Consider the following 22,805-nt stretch of genomic DNA (forward strand, 5'->3'; position numbering starts at 1 on the left):
TGGGTCGTGGCTCGATCACTTCTTCAGTCCCCCATGGAATTCACTCAGGGTATTGGTTTCTGCTCGCAGTGCCAAATGTTGAAGTGGAAACTTTCCTGCTTCTTGACTGTGATAGAAAAACTCAACAAAGTTTGTTCAGACAAAATAACAAGCCTTTACTTATGAAAAGACTGCATGCAGTTTTGGCTGCAATTTGGGTTCAGAGAGCAGTTATTACAACTTGCTAATTCCTCCCCAAGTCCATGCTTACAGAAAGAAACAGTTCAGTATTTATACATAATCATTATCAGTTAGCGTGACCAGAGCTTATTCAGGAATTTGATCATTAATAGAAGTAGAACATAGAACACAACAATACAGCACAGAACAGGCTCTTCGGCCCACGATGTTGTGCCGAGCTTTATCTGAAACCAAGATCAAGCTATCCCACTCCCTATCATCCTGGTGTGCTCCATGTGCCTATCCAATAACCGCTTAAATGTTCCTAAAGTGTCTGACTCCACTATCACTGCAGGCAGTCCATTCCACACCCCAACCACTCTCTGCGTAAAGAACCTACCCCTGATAAGCAATATAAGCAAGTATAAGCAATTATAACCTGTTGACCTCCTAGAACTTTTTGTCGCATCATTCATACCCTTATCTTGCCCATTGATGTAAGAGACGAAGGTCGGTGATTTCCGTCATCTCTGACCTTATCTTGTTTTATTTACTTCTATAGCCTTAGGCTATGAGGAATCAGGCCTTAGAGGTCAGGCAATTGGAATAGCTTGACCTTCTCTGATCTCATTCACGTCATAAGTTATGCAAAGTCAGCTTTATCAGGTTTACACGGAGGTCAGTCATGTTTTAAGTTATGCGGAGTCAGTCTTTCTTATATTGTACCAATTTTCCCATCATGCTATTCTTTAGTTCGTATAACTTCATATTGTACCAATTTTCCCATCATGCTATTCCTTAGTTCATATAACTTCACAGTATAAGCTGTCTTTCAGACTCCAAATTGAATTGTATCATTGTGTCCGAAAACTAGGGAAAGGGAGCTTCTGAAAATATGATTACACCAGCAGGCCAGTGTTTGAGATAAAACAAAGAAAATCCTGATAGATAAAATAATGTATATAACACTGTAATTCAGAAATTAGTTTATCTTTTAAAAAGCATTCATATTTGAATGTAAATATTTTCAAATGTCATGCAAATATATACAGATGGATGAAATTAATTTAAAAGCTCATCTTTCCAATTGGGATTCATGTTCCAGATCATGCATTCTTTCATTAAATTAATTACTGTCAAATAAAGTTAACCCTCTAGTAATGAGAAAATATGCACAACGGTGGTGAGATTCAGTGAAAAATAGCTGCTCAAGTGAACTTACAATTTTTTTAATGTTTGCAGTGCCAAGGTCAATAGAACATGCTGCTTGGGACTGGCGAACAAAACCTGAAAGCCAGAACTTTGATGAACTGAATCACATCCTTCAGGAAAGCAAGAAGTTAGGCAAGGCCCTGGAGAACCTCTCTCGTAGTGAGTATTATTTGTTATGCTTAGCAACGTGACAGGAAGTCTTTTGAAACAGGAGATCGCAATCATTGTATTTATGTTCTGCAAGATTACTACAAAATAGTACTACACTGGGCTGGGGTTTTATTAAGTGCACTTAGGAACAACAAACCTTGTGATATTTTTAAGCTTTTATTCAGCCTGTGATTGAGTGAGAAGGGGTAAAAGACTTGAAAATAACCCAGGAACATGGGCAGACCATTTAGCCCCTCAGGTCTATTACACCATGTGGTAAGATCACGGCTGTCCTATGACCTAACTCCACATGCCTGCCTTTGCCTCATATCCCTTCATGTCTTCGGTTAATAAATGTCAATCTCAGATTTAAGATTAATATTTGATGTCGAATCAGTTGCCATTGGGAGTTCCCAACTTCTACCACACTTTGTGTGTGGAAGTGTTTCCCAATTTCACTCCTGCAAGATCTGGCTCTAATTTTTAGACTATGCCGCCTAATTCTCAACTTCACAGCCAGTGAAAATAGTTTCTCTTTATCTGTTCCCTTCAATATCTTGAAAACATTTATCAAATCACTCATTGACCATTTAACATTCCAAGCAATACAACCCAGTTTCTGTGATCTCTCCTCATATTTTAACCTTTCTAGCCCAGATATTATTCTTGTAAATCTGCACTACACTCCCAAGGCCATAATATCCTTCTACAGGTATGGTGCCCAAGGTGACTTCTTTTTTATTAGATCTTGAGGTATGGAGGCTAGCATTTCATCAGCCTTTTTGATTATTTTCTGTACCTGTTCATGACACTTTAATGATCGGTGTACCTGATCCATGTACCCAAACATCCAAGTCTCTTTGCTCCTCTACTGTTTCCAGAGAAGTATTCTGTTTTATCCTTTTTAAGTCCAAAGTGAATGTCCTCACATTTGCCAGTTTTGCTCATTCATGTGATTGATCAACATTTCTTTAAATTTAAAGTTAAAGTTTATTTATTAGTCACAAGTAGGCTTACATTAACACTGCAATGAACGTGCTGTGAAAGCCTTCATTGTCATGCTTCCACTTTTACTGCTTGCAATGTCACCTATCTTTGTAAATCTGACAAATTTGGATATTTGGCTTTCTATCACATCATCTATGTCATTAATCAATGTGGTGAATACATGAGGTTCCAACATAGATCCTTGTGGGAACCACTAATCATGTCCTGCCAATTAGTGTATCTGCCCCTTATCCCTCATATGCTTCATACCGCTTAGCCAAAACCAGGAAGAAGTATTAACCCTTACCCTGATAGACAACTCCAACTTCACCTTTCCCACTGCCTTGATATCATTTGGCAGGAGGTCCAAGAAGATTACTTAAGGGAATCAAGAATTACTAATTTTTGAACCCTCCTCCAAGTTGGGTTCTTCTCCCTTTAGTACGTGCCATCTGGGTCCTGCATTAGGGTTGGGGTAACCCTAACTCTAACCCTGTGCGCCCCCCAAAAACCTAATGCAGATAGAAATCTTGAAAGTTGTAAATTTAAGCAGCATGTGCAGTGACTGGCTAACATGCAGCCCAGCTTGTGTCATGAACTGAACAAACAGCAAGCATGTGCCTCACTAAGAACCTTTAGGATTTTGTTGAGAAAGTTTTAGATATATGTTTCAGCCTGTAACGTATCATGCTACTGCATAGCTATGTGTGCTTTTCACTGAGTGGGCTGAGAAAGATGACTAGCCACTGGTCCAAGTTTTGCAGAATGAAAAATGCCTCTCTTACTCCCAGGGGGAGTCCAGGTAAAAGTGGAACACTGCAAATTCTTTCATTTGACAGGGCCCAACTGCGTTCCATAAATGCTGATGCCGGCAGCATAGAGCACGTGCTTGTCTACGTCTCTATTCATTCCACTGTTCTTTAAACCATATTTGTGCGTTTTCCTCGGGGCCAAATCAACACAATATTAGTTTAGTTTTGGTGGGAGTCTGTTATACCATTGCTTCTAATCTCTTATCTCACTTGAGAGATCATTTTCTACTTGTGCCCTCCGGTCTGCAATCACAGTTTTAATAAACTGCTTACATTTGGGACATCTGCTTATAGCTTTGGCTCTCTCAGCAAGCAGCTGGTACACTGCTGTAGTCACTTGGGTTATTATTTAATAAATCAGGATTTAGAGAACTAGTTAAATGTGTAACTTTTTTATACACACATTCATGGGATGCTCGGCCAGCATTCCTTATCCATCCTTGAGAAGGTGATGGTGAGATGCCTTCTTGAACCATGCAGTCCATGTTTTGTAGGAATACTCAGCACTCTTCTGGTAGTGCTATGAGTTAGCATTTTCAGTTTTTCTTTAGTTTTAAGCGTGTTTTTGACATGCAATTGCTTTTTGTGTCTTGCACATGATTGGATACCTTCAACAATTCCTTCAAGAATAGAAACGGGCATGCACACCAGCACATTGATGCTGGTAAGGAATCCTGCCAGATTTATCGTTGTTACAAAAGTCAATATTACCGACAATTTTATACTGAGCCTGGGCGAAATATTGAATATCCTTATTATCTCAACAATGCAGTTTATTTCAATGAAAATGCCTGTAATTGGGCTTGTATTAATCGAAGCTGCCAGCAGTGAGACCTATTAGTCATCCCATGTCAAACCACATGTATTTTCTCATGCACACGACAGCAGCTGTCAGAACAGTCTTGGAGTTTGTTAAAATCAGCAATGTTAGAGCAACTCAGCAGAACAGCAGTATCTTTCCATCAAATTGATTAATTAACAAAAATGGTTACATTATCCATCTGGCTGACTGACTTTATAGCTCCTTTACTAGTGACATTTTTTCACTGCAATTGGTTTTCTGATTCTTTTTGCATACTCTTATTACTTTTCATTAATTGAGTCATTTACTAGAATCCAAGTTAATAAAAAGTCCGGAGATTCGGAAAAATGGCACGCACACCATTTCAATAGCGCTGTTACAATTTTTTGTTTGATGCTTTCATTAGCAGTTGTAATAAATGTGAAAGCATGGGCTGAATTTTATGGGCCACAAACGGGCAACAAAGCAGATGTGTGGGCACATAAATTATGGCCCTGTGCCATTTCCAGTGTGCTTGATGATAGTTGGTACACGCCACAATCTCTCTCTCTTTCTCTCCCCCCTCCGATTAAGTGGGCAATTAATGTTCAATTAAGGGTCTGGTCTCACTGTCACTCTGATCTAACAGGCAGTGGGAGAGACCAGTGCTGGACATGCAGCTTGGCAGGTTTAACTCTGCAGGCTGCAACCCGTCAAAGGTGGTGGGCTGCCTCATGTTGGCACGTGGTGAGAAGTGTAAAATTGCATGGATGGGGTTACCTCCAGTATCCCGCTCACACCCACTCAGACTCAATTTTATGATGGGGTGGACAGGGCCTGGGATGGGAAGCCCACCCCTGCCTCTGTTAAGGCCCTTAAGCGGCCATTAAGGGCATTTCCCCATCCAGCCTCAATTTTAAGGCTGGTGGGCACTGGTTCGGTCAGGATGCCAAAAAGAAAATGTCTTTACCCTTGAACGCCAAAGTCCGGAGGCCCTTTCAGATTTGGAGTGCCCTCCCCTCAGAGACCTGGGATCTCTGCCTTGCCTCCCTCCAAAGGCCTATCCCCTGATGCCGAGATTGCCTCCCTACTGACCCTCTGGAGCATCCCGAGTGCTTGCCAGCCTGAAAGTTCAGGCCCATGTTTATACAAGGGAGGTTGGCAATTAATTTGATTTGATTTATTATTGTCACATGTATTAGCATACAGTGAAAAGTATTATTTCTTGTGGGCTATACGGAAAAAGCACACCATTTATGGAAAAGGAAAGGAGAGAGTGCAGAATGTAGTGTTACAGTCATAGTTAGGGTGTAGAGAAAGATCAACTTAATGCAAGGTAGGTCCATTCAAAAGACTGATGGCAGCAGGGAAGAAGCTGTTCTTGAGTCGGTTGGTATGTGACCTCAGGCTTTTGTATCTTTTTCCTGATGGAAAAAGCTAGAAGAGGGTCCTTGATTATGCTGGCTGCTATTCCAAGGCATGGGAAGTGCAGACAGTGTCAATGAGTGGAAGGCTGGTTTGAGTGATGGACTGGGCTTCGTTCATGACCCTTCCTGATTTCATGTGGTTTTGGGCAGAGCAGGAGCCATACCAAGCTGTGATACAACCAGAAAGAATGCTTTCTTTGGTGCCTCTGTAAAAGTTGATGAGAGGCGTAGTGGACATGCCAAATTTCCTTAGTCTTCTGAGAAAGTAGGTGAGCTTTCTTAAGTATAAAGTTAAGTTGGTGAGCTTTCTTAACTATAGTGTTGGCATGGGGTGGGGTGGGGGGGCGGACAAGACAGGCTGTTGGTGATCTGGACACCTAAAAATCTGAAGCTCTTGACCATTTCTACTTTGTCTCCATTGATGTAGACAGGGGCATGTCCTCCACTACGTTTTCTGAAGCCGATGACTATCTCCTTCGTTTTGTTGACTTTGAGGGAGAGATTATTGTCATCGCACCAGTTCACCTTAACAAATTTTCAGTCCTCTATTTCAGTGTAAACATGAAATTTTCAGTGTTCCTGTGTTAGTACATAAAATATTCTAAACTAGTCTACTTAAGTGTCAATACTTGTGCACAATCTATGAACTCAGAAGTTGAATTTGAGTCCAGTTTGTCAAGTGTATAAACTGAATTGTGGTAATATTTTTTGTAACCGAATTTAACACATCATGCCATTGTACCAAAATGGGTCAGGAACTTTACTACCTCTTGTATCATTGACTCCCTGACCTCAGATTTCTGAAGGAACAGAGGCAACATTTTCTCACAGAACCAGGAGGAAAGATCATCCAGACCAGACATGTTTGAACATTTTGTTATCAAGGGCCATGTTGGTGTTGTACCGGGGAAACCAGTGAACTATGTGTAAAGTTTGAATCAACTTTCCCATTGATTTCAATGCACCTCAAACATACCCTGATGATCAGAGCTAGATTTATCCATTAATGAGAAACTAATACTAAGAACACATACTTCCCAAGCTGCAGACAGTGAAATATAAGCCAGAGTAACTAGTAATATAAGTATAACTAGAAAAAGGGACACATATGTTGCTGAATCCAAGCTTTTGAGCCATATGTTGTTGTGTTTTCGTCTCCTTGTGCTTACTTGATAAATAAACATTAAGGCATCAACCATGCTTAAGAAACTGGCTAGCACAAACAAATGAACATTCATTTATTAAGGATCTGTGAAGTTGAAAGCATTGTTAGAGAACTTATACACATATCTGCTGGCTTGAGATAGTTGAATTTACTCATAGTCTATGGGAGTGTCAAACGCAGATGTTGCTTTGGATTTTGTCCGAGAGGCAATGGTACTTCTCTGATTTATCCTTTGTTGAATCTCACAGTTGCATGGGTGTGATTACCTCATATGACCTCTGCTCTGGATCGGCCCTTGTCACTTCAGCTGGTTGCCACATACATTCTGTGGGATACTGAATTTGAATCTATTGTCCTGTCTTTAAACGTGGCAACTACGAACATATAAATTAGGAGCAGGAGTAGGACATTTAGTCTCTCTAGCCTGCTCCGCCATTCAATAAGATCACTGTTGATCTGCTTGGAACTTCAACCCCACATTCTTGTTTCCCTCCACTAATCTTTCACCCCCTTATTCGTCAAAAATCTAGCGAGCTCTGTCTTGAAAATATTCTGCTTCCACTGTCCTTTGTGGAAGAATGTTCCAGAGACTCAAGATCCTCTGAGAAAGAAATTCTCCTCATCTCTGTCTTAAATGCGTGACCTCTTATTTTCAAAATGTGACTCCCAGTTCTAGATTCTCCAACAAAATGAAACATCCTCTCCACATCCACCCTGTCAATACCCCTCAGGGTCTTAAAGGTTTATTCTAAACTCAAGTGGATGCAAACCTAACCTTGCCAACCTTTCCACATAAGACAACCAGCCCATTCGTTCCCTCTCACCAAGTATTCCAGGTCTGCACCATTAAAGTTTGCCTATTTCTGTTTTTGTTTAATGTTATTTTCCTTTGTTAATCTTCATAGTAGCATCGGACCAGGAGCAGGCCATTCAGCCCCTCAAGCTTAAGGGTTTCATCTTCTGAAGTCACTTCTGCTGGGTGCCAAAAGTGTACAATCAAATATGTACAATTGTATTCTAATAATGGAGTGATATTATGGGAATGTTTACTGACATGACCAGTAGTGGTGAGCTCCCAAGCTTAGCAACACCGGCAAAAAAAAACAAAGTGTATCCCACAAGGGTATTTCCGAAGCATAAGATTTTGTTAATTGGGTCCATGACTTAACCGCAAGCTATTACTCCAGTTGAAACTGCAAGTCAGCACTGGAAGTACATCAGGAAACAGTGATGGTGAAATATCCAAACATCCTTTATAATTTTTCACTTCTGTCATTTAGAATTGTATTTCTCATGTTATGGGAATAGATCAGATGTTAATCCAACAGTAAATGCTGCAGGTTACTGCTCCTGCATCGAACACCAATGTTCCCAGCTATTTTGTCACTCTTCATCATTAAACTAATTTAAATTTTAGTTTAGTTTAAGAATGTAAGCTAGCATGACTTCTGTGGGTTAAATTTTGTTCAAATAGTTTGGGAAATGGTAAGACAGAGAGGCCGTTATCATTCCCAATTAAAATCTGATTGAAGCTGTTAAATTCCTTTGAGGGGTAAAACCAGAAATATGAATAGCTGGCAGCAGTGATGTGGATCTGGTAATGACAAATTAACTATGTAGCCTGTAGCATTTTAATGCAGCTATTAAATAGAACACAAACACTGTTTTTATCAATATCTTTCAAGTAAAAGTGGGTCTGAATTCAGGATCCTGAGTCCTCAACCTATTCCACTTTATAAATCTGAAACCAACTTGGTTAGAAGTTGGACAGTGATGAAAAATTACAAATGAGAAAAACTGATAGAAAACATGGGGAAAAGATGAAGGTTTTAGAAGTGAGTTCCAGAAAGAAGCATTGTTATGGTTGTGACCGCCATCAGTGATGGACAAAAGGAGCAAGGATGTATTGTGTTCGTCTCGGCAATAAAATGTAAGAAAGATAATACTGACTAAATTTTTTCAGGCTCTTACTGGTTAGAAATCTGACCTATCTTTCTCAGTTGCAATATCAGCTCTGTGTTGTACTCTAGAATTTTAACATTCCTGTCACTTCTGAATGGCACAATTTATGCTATTTAATGTGATGCAGGCATTGAGTACGGGAAATGTTGTAAGTTCACAGAATCATAGAGTTCCTACAATGTAGAAGAGGCCATTCGGCCCATCAAGTCTGCACCAACTCTCTGACAGAGTATCTGACTCAGTCCAATCCCTCACCCCCACCCTATCCCCATAACCCCCACATTTCCCATGGCTAATCCATCTAAGTTTAATTTCCTTTTGAAGTTTAAAGTTTATTTATTAGTGTCACAAGTATGTTTACATTAACACTGCAATGAAGTTACTGTGAAAATCTCCTAGTCACCACACTCCGGCTCCTATTCGGGTAAACTGAAGCAGAATTAAGCACGGCCAATGCGCCTAACCAGCATATCTTTTGGACAGTGGGAGGAAACCGGAGCACCTAGAGGAAACCCACGCAGGCACAGGGAGAACGTGCGAATTCCACACATACAGTGACCCAAGCCTGGAATCAAACATGTATTCCTTGTGCTGTGAGGCAGCAGTGCTAACCACTGTGGCACCATGCTGCACACAAAAGGGTAATTTAGCAAGACCAATCCACCTAACCTGCAGATCTTTGGACTGTGGAAGGAAACCGGAGCACCCGGAGGAAACCCACGCAGACAGGGGAGAATGTGCAAACTCCACACAGTCACCCAATGCCAGAATTGAACCTGGAGCAATGAGGCAGCAGTGCCAACCACTGTGTCACCATGCTATCCATGAACTCTATTTTCAAATTGTTGTGATGCAGCCAAATTTTGCCTTGCTTTACACATCTTTTCAAAGCTCCATATTGTAGTCTGCAACTAATTTAGATAGGTTGTGAGCTTCTGTAAACCGCAATAAATCTTTGGATTGTGTATTGGAGAGAGCATGGAGGTGGACCCTGAGGAAGAAAGTAATTCTTTGATGGATGAAATATTATCATAATTTCAAAAACATTTAAGGTGGCAAAATTGCTTAATTAAGATATTGAGAAATTAGCAATAGGCTTGTGGGTTAATTTTGCCTTTGACGTTGGTATAAGGTTTCGTCCCAGTACCTCAGTAGCTAGATCTGTGTTATGATTTTTAAAAAATTGATAATATATTTTGCCGATTTGGAATCTGTAATTTGTGCTATATCACAGTTTTTCCACTGATGGGAATAACATTGCCAGTGATATTGCTTCCAGTACATTTCAACTTGTCTAACTTAAAATAGAAGTTTAAATATAATCCAGAAACTGTCTGATCCATTTGTCAAAAGGGCAGAGCTTCTTCAGTTTATAATTTTAATCTTATCCTTTTTTTGTTTGGTCAGGTATTGCATCGGATGAATTTGATCAGGTAAGAGTTTTTTTTTGTATTTTACTTTCCTAAAGCAGAAATAAATTTGTAAATAATTATTTGCATTTTTGCAGACTAGTTTGCTGAAAACTTATAATCATGGATTTTGGTGACAGTATTGCAAACCAAGAGTATGTTTTCATTTCTTTGAAACATAGAATCTCTACAGTGCAGAAGGTGGCCATTCAGCCCATCGAGTCTGCACCAACCCTCCGAAAGAGCATCCCACTCAGGCCCTCCCCTCCACCCTTTATGTACTAATAATACTTTTAAGTATTGCCGAGGATTATTTTTTCTAGTGTGAGAAAGGAACTGGAACATAACATAAGAAATAGGAGCAGGTGTAGACCATACGGCCCATCAAGCTTGCTTCGCCATTCAATATGATCATGGCTGACTGGGTCGTCAACTCCATTTTCTTGCCTGCTCCCCATATCCCTTAATTCTCTGAGCGACCAGAACTCTATCTATCACATCCTTAAATATATTCAGTAAGAGAACATCTACAACCCTCCGGGTTAGAGAATTCCAAAGGTTCAAAAACCTTTGAGTGATGAAGTTTCTCTTCACCTCAGTCCTAATTGATCAACCCTTTATCCCAAAACTCTGACCCCTTGTTTTAAATTCCACGACCAACAGAAACCATCTTGCTCCTTCAGAATTTTGTAGGTTTCAATGAGATTGGCCAGAATTCCCTGACCTCACCTGCAACTGGAATTTTCTGGTCCCGCTGCTATAAATTTGTCCGAGTGCCGAGTTCTCTCTCCCCGCTGGCAGTGATAGCAAGGTGTGAATGGTCAGAGATTTGGAATAGAGTATAAAAGTAGGGAGGTGCTGTTGCAACTGTATGTTGGTGAGACCACAACTGGAGTACTGCGCACAGTTTTGGCCCCCTTGCTTGAGGAAGGATGTAAATGCATTAGAGACGGTTCAGAGGAGGTTCACCAGATTGATTCCAGGGATGAAGGACTTGTCTTATGGAGAGAGATTGAGCAGTTTAGGCCTACACGCAATGGAGTTTAGAAGAATGAGAGGAGATCTAATTGAGGTATATAAGATTCTAAAGGAGACTGACAGGGTAGGCATAGGGCCCGATTTTACCATTGCGTCACGTGCGTTTTCGGGCATGAAAATGTGGTAAAGTCGAGCCATTAACAAGGCCATTAACGCGATCTGCGCCCGCGCCCACGCAGATGCCCACTTTACCGAGGCCCGGGAATGGCCGAGACCCGATTTGCGCCTGAAACGGGCGCAACGGCAATTTAAATGTATTTGCATGCATTTAAATAGAATTACTGAATTGCCCGCCCAACTTTATCAGCATTTCCCCCTCACCTCTGAGGATCCCCCTCACCTCAGAGGATCTCACCTCTGACCTCACTTCAATGATCTCCCATGCCTTAACCTTCCATTCATAATTTTCCTTGGACCTTCCATCCATGATGTCCTATTGACTCTCATTTACACTCTCCCCTGCCTCAATCTTACATCCTGGGTCTCTTTCTCTGGTGTTCCATGCATGACTTCTCCTCCAACACATTCCAAACATAATACCTATGATATTCCCATGTCCTTCTGGCCACGATCTGCCCTTCGACCTTCAATCCACAATTTCTCTTCCACAATTCCATCCACAATTTTGTCTCTGATCTTCCACCCATCATCCACTCCCTCTGGCCTACAATAGATGGTTTCTTCTTGATTTTGATTTGATTTATTATTGATACATGTATTAGTATACAATGAAAAGTATTGTTTCTTGTGCGCTATACAGACAAAGCATACCGTTCATAGAGAAGGAAGGGAGAGAGTGTCTCTCGGGTCCTAAGGATCGCCAAATCTGTTAGAGATTTAAGTAGAGCATTGTTAGAGATTTTAAAAGAGTTAGAATGAAGTTTTAGAAGCATAAAATAAGAGTAAAAGATAGAATAAGAGGGCATGCTGGGCACAGCTTGCAAGAAGTCGCCTTGCACCGGCACCATCCACAATGTTCCTCAATCTTCCATCCACAATCTTTTTTCTGACTTTCTACCTGCAATCTCCCCCATCCCCCAACATCATCTGGCCTTTCATCCATGATCTTACCCTCCTGACCTTCCATCCATAGTTTGTCCTTGACCCACAATATTTCCGCTGACTTCCATCCAGTGTCTCTCCTTTGACCTTCAATTCCTTCTCAAACCTATTTGCAGCTCTGCCCATCTTTCCTCCTTTAGGACTCTTTTTGAAGCCTATGTTTTGACCAAGAGTTTGGATCTAAGTCCTAATGTCTCCTCCTTTGGCATAGTGTCATGTTTTGCCGAAATATATTCATGTGAAGTTCTTCGGGTCTTTATAATATGTTAATAGATGCAAGATGTTGTTGTTTTGAATGGCATTCCATACACTACATTGAGTCAGTGACTTCGGTAGAGGAGGAAGGTAAACTATGAAGGGAAGGAAATGACTAAATACTGCATTTATTGTCTACAAATTAAATGCTGAATTATGAAGCTGAAAATGATTAATTTACCCAAGGAGTTATTTTGATTTCCTGACATATTTGTTTTCATTGGAGTATTATTTATGCATCAATCTTTATTGATGATGACCTTTGAATACTTGCAACAAGAGATCTTAAGGTTGGGGAATAACTTTCACTGATAGATTTGGTTTAGTGATGAGATTGTGAATAGCATCTCAATGGCCTTCCTGAAGGCTTATCTTGAATTGCATCTTAATCCAAACTATTAATCCAACCTATTTTTTTGGCACGGTGGCACAGCGGGTAGCACTGTAGCCTCACAGCGCCATGGACCCGGGTTCGATTCCCAGCTTGGGTCACTGTCTGCACATTCTCCCCGTGTCTGCGTGGGTTTCGTCCGGGTGCTCCAGTTTCCTCCTACAGTCCGAAAGATATGCTGGTTAGGTGCATTGGCCATGCTAAATTTTCCCTTAGTGTACTTGAACATACGCCGGAGTGTGGCGACTCGGGGATTTTCACAGTAACTCCACTGGTGTAACCAACTTGTGACACTAATAAATAAACTTTAAACTTTTTCCCCACTGGTATGATATGCGGTGTCGTTTTTTTCATGCTTTTACACTGATACCAGTACTTTATTTTCCTCTTAAAGTAACTGCACTTCATCAATTTTCCATATTGCTAACTCTGCAGAGTCCGTAAATTTATTGGATTAATTCAAATCTGTAGCATAAGTGAAGGAGACTATATAAGCGCTCTTTTTTTTGCAAAAGATTGCTTGAGTGAATTTACAAGCAAATTAGGAATGATGTCTCATCTATAAATGACTACTTGAAGAGGAAGTTCTGTTTCATTATTGATTGCTTTTTCATGCTCAATGTACACAAAGGTGTACATGCATCACTGCCAGAAAGATTTTAAACCAAATAAAACTAATGTGCCTGATCTTGAATTATTGTCTTAATCTTTCCTAGTTAGTGCTGACAGAGCTTGAATGACAGCATTTCAAAGCCAGAAAATTCCAAAATTTAGATCTGTCTATCAAAATGAAACAGCTTTTTGTTTGTTAGGATTCCATTCACTTACTTTGTACAATTGGCTCTCATTGCAGCCTGTGACTAAACAGATTGTCGTCCTTTTGGGAACAGCTACTGCAAACATTAATCAGTTGAGAAATTTTCAATTTAGGACAGGGGTGTCAAACATCGAGTCCAGGAAACAGTTTTATCCAGCCCACAATGTGCTGTGCTGATTTCCCAGTCGCTGCTTCTAGCAGTCCAGGATGATGATGCACTTTTACCCAACCCCCTCATAAAACAGCAGTAACAGGCAGCCCACCCTCCCTTAGAATTATTGAGGCCCTTCAGTGGACAATTAACTGCCATGTAAGGGCGTCAGTCCACCTCCACCACAACATTTTGATCCATGGGGGAATGAGGGGGTGAGGCGACCAGCCCAACATCTTTGACTGCATGGGCTGCTGTGGGGCAGAAAGGGTGAGTTACCTTCATTGGGGGCAACCTCCTAAGATCATGCCTACCTTTGCTGTCTCACCCCTACTGGCCTCGCTAATCATACCCTCTAATCATCCTCTACCCCCACTCCTTGCTGCGTTCTCCCAGCCTGGGCAAAATCAGGTGCTTTAGTACTCATATGGATGTCTGGACTCTCAGTCAAGAATAATAAGCTTGGCTGAGACCTGAGAAATCCATTAATGTGTTGAAACACCTGTGCCCCAGAGAAAACTTTCCCGATTGACGGTTTTGGCTCTCTGATCTCTGGTGTTGGTTTCACAATGATTAGTTACACAAGGTGAGGAGGTTTCAAGTGTTTGCAGTTTCAGCTATTGAAACTTTGAAGAGTCTGGGTGATTTTTACTTTTATTATCCTGTAGTAAAACTGAGTTTTATTTTTAACAAAATGGAAATTTATGAACAAATTGCTGTTTAAATATTTTATACATATTTTTGTTACTGTAGCGTTGATTGGTTTTGTACAGTATATAGTGTGTCAATGGGTATGGAAGTACCACAGCTTGAATGTGGGCATAAGGGGCCATGAGGGGTGAATAGAGTGTCATAGCCTGGAATGAAGGCCATCAGGATTGTTTGAGGGCATACCTTGGCATGGAGCATGAGAGGCCAAGGGCATTGGTGGCATGGGAAGTGTGTGGACAATAGGAACTGAGAAATGGAGGGTCATCTTGTTTTTATTTTAACTGGTATGAAGTCCCACAGCATCGAGCCGGGCCTTTTAAAGAACCCACCTCAACACATAGCAGCCCCTGTGGCAGCATCTGAAATTTTTCCCAGATTGGCTAGAATGACTGCAGCTTGCACCCCTCCTCCCACAATGAAAATCATGTCTTTGTGGGCACTTTCGCCCAAGGCGGGGTGGGCCAAGGAAATTTCCCAACTCCCATTATCTGTCTCGAATGAAAATCCAGGTAATTGAACCTGCTTTATGTTCAAATTAGAAGCAAATCTCACATCAATTTTACAGTTTCAAAATAATGTTGGCTGAATGTGGCTGATGCCAAGTGCCTGAATGTCAGACACCTAAATAAAGTACATCACCCTGGTGCAGTATTTTCATCATGGCACCTGCAGAAACAACAAAACTTGCCTTCAACATATTGGGTGGGATTTTACGACCTCGTTCGGGCGAGACCATAAGATCCTGCCCGAGGTCAACGGAGACTTCCTTTGTGGGACCCTTGCTTGCGCCAATTCCAGGGCGGGCAAGGTGGCAGAGTTCGGGCCATTAAGTCCCAGGTTGCTACACAGGAGCATACTATCAATTGAAACTTGACACTGAGCTATATTAGAAGATATTAGGATCAATCACCAAAAGCTTGATTAAAGAGGTAGATTTCAAGAAACACCTTAAATGAGGAGAGAGGAGCCGAAAGAATATTGAACCTAGGCTGGGAACATATTATGAAACCTGAGAAGATGGTAACACCTTCATATAGTCCATCTTTGACACTGCCCTTTCTCTCCTTAACATTTCTGTCTCCATTTCCAGAGTGATAAGCTTACCAACCGACTCTTACAGCTCCCTCAATACAGCTCCTCAAACTGGCTTCTTGTAAGGAATTCATCCCATTTCTAGTTTCTCCATCGCCGCCACATCTGTTCCAATGTGCCACCTTTGGCAAATGGCACATCTGACTTGTCTGCATTTTTCCTCAACTGAGGTTTCCCCTCCACTGTGGTTGACAGGGCACACAACCGTGTCCAACCCATCTCCTCCTCTCAGAACCATGACAGAGTTGTCCTTGTCTTGTCCTCACTTCTCACCCCAAGAGCCTCTGCATTCAAAGGAGCATTCTCCGCCATTTCCACAATTTCAACGTGATTCTACCACAAAACACATCTTACCCGTGACATCCCTGTCAGCATTCTGCAAGGACCACTCTCTCCATGACACCCTGGTCCACTCTTCCATCACCCCCAACTCTTTACTTACTTCCCAAGGCACCTTCCCATGCAATCGCAGAACATGTAACAGCTGCCCCTTTACCTCCTCCCTCCTCACCATCCAAGGCCCCATACATTCCTTTAAGGTGAAGGAACATTTCATTGCACCTTCTTCAATTTGGTTTACAGTATTCATTGCTGACAGTGCAGTCTCCTCTACATTGGGGAGACCAAATGCAGACTGGGTGACCACTTTGTGGAACACCTTTGTTCGGTCTCCGAGCATGACCCCAACCTTCCTGTCGCTTGCCACTTCAACTCAGCATCTTGCTCTTATGCCCACATGTCTATCTTTGGCCTGTTGCAATGTTCCAGTTAAGCAAACTGGAGGAACAGCACCTCCTCTTCCCATTGGGCACTTTACAGTCTTCAACAATTTTAAACTGTGACCTTTCTCCTCCAACTTGACCCTTTTAATCCAATTTTTTTTGCCCCAAGGCAGCCGCAACCCTGCTCCTCCCATTCCACCGCCCCCCCCCCCCCCCCACCAAACAGGGCCATCTTACCTTTATGTCACTGTTAACCCCTTTTGTCTTTCACACTGCCATCAACATTTCCTTTGTTGTGTGCCCTACCCATATCTGTGCAATCTCTCTTGAGCTCCCATATATCATTGATCTTCTACTTTGCTCCACATGCTCCATCCCTCCTTCTGCTGTATATTATCCATCACATTTCTCCTTATCTTTAGCTCTGAAGAAGAGTCATACGGACTCAAAACGTTATCTCTGTTTCTCTCTCCACAGATGTTGCCAGACTGGCTGAGTTTTTGCAGCATTTTTTGTTTTCATTTTAGAACACAATATCCTCCTTATAAAGCACATGGTTGTGGAGGAGGTAATGTGATGCTCAGTCTGGATGCTGTGGCTCCACAAGGGCACAAAGGACCTGAAAAGGGGCCCCTTATGATTTTTTTTCTGCAAGAACACATCCTAACGCTACCTCATTGCAGAGATGTGGGAAGGGTTTAATCTGATAAAAAGCAAATTTACTTAGATGTGATCATGAACTCTTCATTCACTTTATTGAAGCAAAACATGAATTCATTCCTGTGAAATCATAAATATTTAACAGAGAAATTAAATTACTGTCGTGAAATTAAAAATGTTATTTCACTGTGGAGTAAACCAATTCAAAATTAACTGCTGGGAATTATTGTTAAATAAATTCCTCAGCAAGATATATTTCAAAACTAGAGCTTTAACCTGCTATTAAATATATCAATGGATTGCATATGTACATTATTTCCTTTCATTGCTGGAGAAGTGATCATAACCTTGTCTGTGGTTGTTGCACACAACAGCTATTCATGTACATGATTATATTGCAGAATCATGTCACTGGTCAGGTAGGGTAATTTCTTTGATTTGTATGCCATCGTGCGAAGGTACTCTGCCGAGGCTTTGTTAGATTCCATGAGTGCATTAAGCATTATCACGTCTTATGGGTCTGTGATTATTCCTTTCTACTAAAATAATAAATAAACCATGTTACTGAATCGTAAAATCACACAGTACAGAAGGAGGCCATTCACCCACCCCATTTGCTTGTGCCAACTTCTTTGAAATAGATATCCAAATCATCCCACTTCTCCATCCTTTCTCCATTGCTTGACAAATGTTTCCTTTTCAAGTATATTCCCAAACCTTTCATGAAAGTTACTGTTGACTCTGCTTTCAGGTAGTGCATTCCAAATCATATTCATTCACTGCATAACTGGAACAGTTCCTACAGATTGGAGGGTAGCTAATGTAACCCCATTACTTAAAAAGGTAGGTAGAGAGAAAACAGGGAATTATAGGCCAGTAAGACTGGCGTCGGTAGTAGGGAAAATTCTAGAATCCATTGTCAAAGATTTTACAGCAGAACATGGCAGGATTGGACAGGGTCAGTGTGGCTTTATGAAAGGGAAATTATGCTTGAAAAATCTACTAGAATTCTTTGAGGATGTAACTAGTAGAGTTGATGAGAGGGAGCCAGTGGATGTGGTTTATTAGGACTTTCAGAAGGCTTTCGATAAAATCTCACATAAGAGATTAGCATGTAAAATTGAAGAACATGGGATTGGGGGTCGTATGTTGAGATGGATAGAAAACTGGTTGGCAGACAAGAAACAAAGAGTAAAGTTTATTTATTGTCGCAAGTAGGCTTACATTAACACTGCAATGAAGTTACTGTGAAAATCCCCTAGTTGCCACACTCCGGCGCCTGTTCGGATACACTGAGGGAGAATTTAGCATGGCCACCTAACCAGCACATCTTTTGGACTGAGAGAGGAAACCGGAGCACTCGGTGGAAACCCATGCAGACACAGAAAGAACGTGCAGACTTCACACAGTGACTCAAGCCAGGAATTGAACCCAGGTCCCAGGCACTGTGAGGTAGCAGTGGTAACCACTGTGTGACTGTGCTGCCCAGTAGGAATAAGCAGGTCTTTTTCCAAATGGCAGGCAGTGACTAAAGAACAAAGAACAGTACAACACAGGAACAGGCCCTTCTGCCCATCAAGTCTGTGCTGACACAGATGTCTCTCTCATCTAATATTTTCTTGCCTCTATATGGTCCATATTTCTCTATTTCCTGACTGTTCATGTATCTATCCAGATGCCTCTTGAACGTTGTTATAGAATCCGCTTCCACCACCACCTCCGGCAGCACATTCCAGGCATTCACCACCTTCTGTGTGAAAAACCTGCCCCTTACCTCTGTCTTAAACTTTCCCCTCTCACTTTCAACCTATGTTCCTGAGTAATTGACTCTTCAACCCTGGAAAAAAGACTCTGACTTTCCACTCTAACCAAACCTGTCATAATCTTGTAAACCACTATCAGGTCCCCTCTAATCCTCCAATGCTCCAATGAAAACAATCTAGTCCATATCCTCCAAACCAGGCAACATCTTGGTAAATCTCTTCTGCACCCTTTCCAATGCATCAACATCCTTCCGGAAGTGGATTCTGCAGGGATCAGTGCTGGGACCCCAAGTATTCACTACATATATTAATGATTTAGTTGAGGAACTAAAATGTAATATCTCCAAATCTACAGATGACACAAAGCTGTGTGGGAGGGTGAGCTGTGAGGAGGATGTAGAGATCCTCCTGTATGATTTGGACAAGGTGAGTGAGTGGGAAAATGATCGGCAGATGCAGTATGATTTGAATAAATGTGAGATTATCCACGTTGGTAGCAAAAACATTATTATTTGAATGGCCAGAGAGGAATGTGTAATAAGACCTGGGTGTCCCTATGCACCAGCCCTTGAGGGTAAGCATGTAGGTGCAGTAGGCAGTAAAAGAGGCAAATTGTATGTTGGCCTTCATAGTGAAAGAATTCAAGTACAGGAACAGGGATGTCTTGATGCAATTATACAGGGCCTTGATGTTGCCAGAGCTGGAAAATTGTGTGCAGTTTTGGTCTCCTTATTTGAAGAAGGATTTGATTTGATTCGATTTGATTTATTATTGTCACATGTATTAACATACAGTGAAAAGTATTGTTTCTTGCGCGCTATGCAGACAAAACATACCATTCATAGAGAAGAAAACGAGAGAGTGCAGAATGTAGTGTAACAGTCATAGCCAGAGTGTAGAGGAAGATCAACTTAACGCGAGGTAATTCAAAAGTCTGAGCAGCAGGGAAGAAGCTGTTCTTGAGTCGGTTGGTACATGACCTCAAACTTTTGTATCTTTTTCCCGAAGGAAGAAGGTGGAAGAGAGAATGTCCGGTGTGCGTGGGGTCCTTAATTATGCTAGCTGCTTTTCTGAGGTAGCAGGAAGTATAGACAGACTCAATGGATGGGAGGCTGGTTTGCGTAATGGACTGAGATTTGTTCACGACCCTCTGTATTTCTTGCGGTCTTGGACAGAGCCATAGGAACCATACCAAACTGTGATATAACCAGAAAGAATGCTTTCTATGGTGCATCTGTAAATATTGGTGAGAATCGTAGTGGACATGCCAAATATCCTTTGTCTTCTGAGAAAGTAGAGGCGTTGGTGAGCTTTCTTAACTATAGTGTCAGCATGGGGGGACTAGAACAGGTTGTTGGTGATCTGGACACCTAAAAACTTGAAGCTCTCGACCCTTTCTATTTCATCCCCGTTGTTCTCCTTTACACTTCCTGAAGTCGATGACAATCTCCTTCGTTTTGTTGACATTGAGGGAGAGATTATTGTTGCTGCACCAGTTCACCAGATTCTCTATCTCATTCCTGTACTCCGTTTCATCATCATTTGAGATCTGACCCACTACGGTGGTGTCGCCAGCAGACTTGAAAATCGAATTGGAGGGGAATTTGGCCGCACAGTCATAGGTGTATAAGGTGTATAGTAGGGGGCTGAGAACACAGCCTTGTGGGGCACCGGTGTTGAGGATGATGGTGGAGGAGGTGTTGTTGCCTATCCTTACTGATTGTGGTCTGTGAGTTAGGAAGTTCAGGATCCAGTCGCAGAGGGAGGTGCCAAGGCCCAGGCCACGGAGTTTGGAGATGAGTTTCGTGGGAATAATTGTGTTGAAGGCTGAGCTGTAACCAATAAATAGGAGTCTGACATAGGTATCCTTGTTATCTAGGTTCCAGGGTTGAGTGCAGGGCCAGGGAAATGGAGCCTGCTATGGACCTGTTGCGGCGATAGGCAAACTGTAGTGGATCCAGGTAGTCCAAGAGGCTGGAATTGATTCGTGCCATGACTAACCTTTTGAAGCACTTCGGGGCGGCACGGTAGCACAGTGGTTAGCACTGTTGCTTCACAGCTCCAGGGACCTGGGTTCGATTCCCGGATCGGGTCACTGTCTGTGTGGAGTTTGCATATTCTCCTGGTGTCTGCGTGGGTTTCCTCTGGGTGCTCCGGTTTCCTCCCACAGTCCAAAGATGTGCGGGTTAGGTTGATTGGCCATGCTAAAATTGCCCCTTAGTGTGCTGAGATGTGTAGGTTAGAGGGATTAGCGGGTAAATGTGTAGGGATATGGGGGTAGGGCCTGGGTGGGATTGTGGTCGGTGCAGACTCGATGGGCCGAATGGCCTCTTCCTGCACTGTAGGGTTTCTATGATTTCTATGATAATGATGGATGTCAGAGCCACCGGCTGATAGTCATGCTTGGTTTTTCTTAGGTACCAGGATGATGGTCATCCTATTGAAGCAGATAGGGACCTCAGATTGTTGTAAAGAGAGGCTGAAGATGTCTGTGAATACCTCCACCAGCTGATCTGCACAGGACCTGAGTGCACATCCCGGTACCCCATCCGGGCCAGTTGTTTTCCATGGGTTGACCTTTGAGAAAGCTGCTCTGACATCTGCAATGGTGACCCCAGATACAGGTTCTTCCAGGGTGGAGGGCATGCCCTCGCTGTCCTCCTCTTGCTCAAAACGTGGGTAGAATGCATTGAGCTCATCAGGGAGGGGTGCGTAGGAGCTGGCGATTTTACATGCCTTCATCTTGTAGCCTGTTACGTCTTGCAGACCTTGCCATAGTCGGCAGGGGTCAGTGTGGCTCACCTGGGACTCTAGCTTGATCCGGTATTGTCCTTTGGCATCTTTGATGGATCTCCTTAGATCGTATCTGTCTTTCTCGTATAGGTTAGTATCGCCTGACTTGGACTTCAGCAAGCAGTGGATATTCCTGTTCATCCATGGTTTCCGGTTGGGGAACACACAGATTTGCTTTTGTGGCACACAGTCTTCCAGACACTTCCGAACAAAGTCAGTTACTGTAGTGGCGTACTCGTTCAGGCTGGTCGCAGAGTTTTTAAATACTGACCAGTCCACTGACTCCAAGCAGCCCTGTAGGAGATCATCTGATTCCACAGACCAACATTGCACGACTCTCTTCGATGAGGATGTTCTTACTATAGAGGAAGTGCAGAAGAGGTTTACTGGTTTGATTCCTGGGATAGCAGGACTGATGTACGAGGAGAGATTGAGTCAGTTAGGATTGTATTCACTGGAGTTCAGAAGAATGAGGAGGGATGTAATAGAAACATATAAAATTCTATCAGGCCTGGCAACTTAGATGCAAGAAGGATGTTCCTGAAGTTTGAGGTGTCCAGAATAAGGAGCCACAATCTGTGGATACAGAGTAGGTGGTTTAGGACAGAGATGAGGAGAAATTTCTTCATGCAAAGAGTGGTCAACCTATGGAATTTGCAATCAGGCCAAAACATTGAATGTTTTCAAAGGCAATTAGATGTAGCACTGAAGGCGAAGGGGATCAAAAGATATGAGTTGGGGCGAGGCGGGATTAGGCTACTGAGTTGGATGATCACATTTAATGGCGGAGCAGGCTCAAAGGGCCAATTGTTCTTCTCTCGCTCCTATTTTCTATGTTTCTAAAGAAATATCTTTACTGCTTTAATAAACTTACATTTTATTAAATAGCTGAGATACTTTGTTATAGATTGTCTTGAATTCCAATTGTATTATTTGCATAGAGTGTTGTTTGTTTCCAGTTTCAATTCAAAACTTGTCAAACCTACCCTACAGCAATCTTCCTTTCCTCTTGTGGAATCCATGAAAGAATTTAGGAATTCAGGACGCCAGTACAATGCAGTGAGCTGAAATACAGCTCTAATTGCATTTATGAATAATGTATTTTCATCGTGCTTTGTTTTGCCTAATCTGACAATCTTATCCAGGAATGCAAGCCTGCAATTATTCATTTAATAAGCTGTATCAGGGATTTTGATCAGAATCTGATTGCTAAAGAACAGCCAATTTTCAGACCAATATAATAAGAACTTTTTAATTTATTTTGAGGATTTTTCAAACTCGTTCTG

General features: G+C 42.0%; 1 protein-coding gene across 1 annotated transcript in view; it reads left to right on the forward strand.

Moving 5' to 3' along the window:
• The window catches only part of c7h8orf34 (chromosome 7 C8orf34 homolog), a 408,768-nt gene that overhangs the window by 176,751 nt on the left and 209,212 nt on the right, over positions 1 to 22,805 (forward strand). The window contains exons 4-5 of the mRNA XM_078217096.1: positions 1,402 to 1,530; positions 10,063 to 10,088. Coding sequence (XP_078073222.1) covers positions 1,402 to 1,530; positions 10,063 to 10,088 — 155 coding nt within the window. The remainder of the gene's footprint in view (positions 1 to 1,401; positions 1,531 to 10,062; positions 10,089 to 22,805) is intronic.

The sequence above is a fragment of the Mustelus asterias genome, chromosome 7, assembly GCF_964213995.1.
Source record: "Mustelus asterias chromosome 7, sMusAst1.hap1.1, whole genome shotgun sequence".
NCBI lineage: Eukaryota > Metazoa > Chordata > Chondrichthyes > Carcharhiniformes > Triakidae > Mustelus > Mustelus asterias.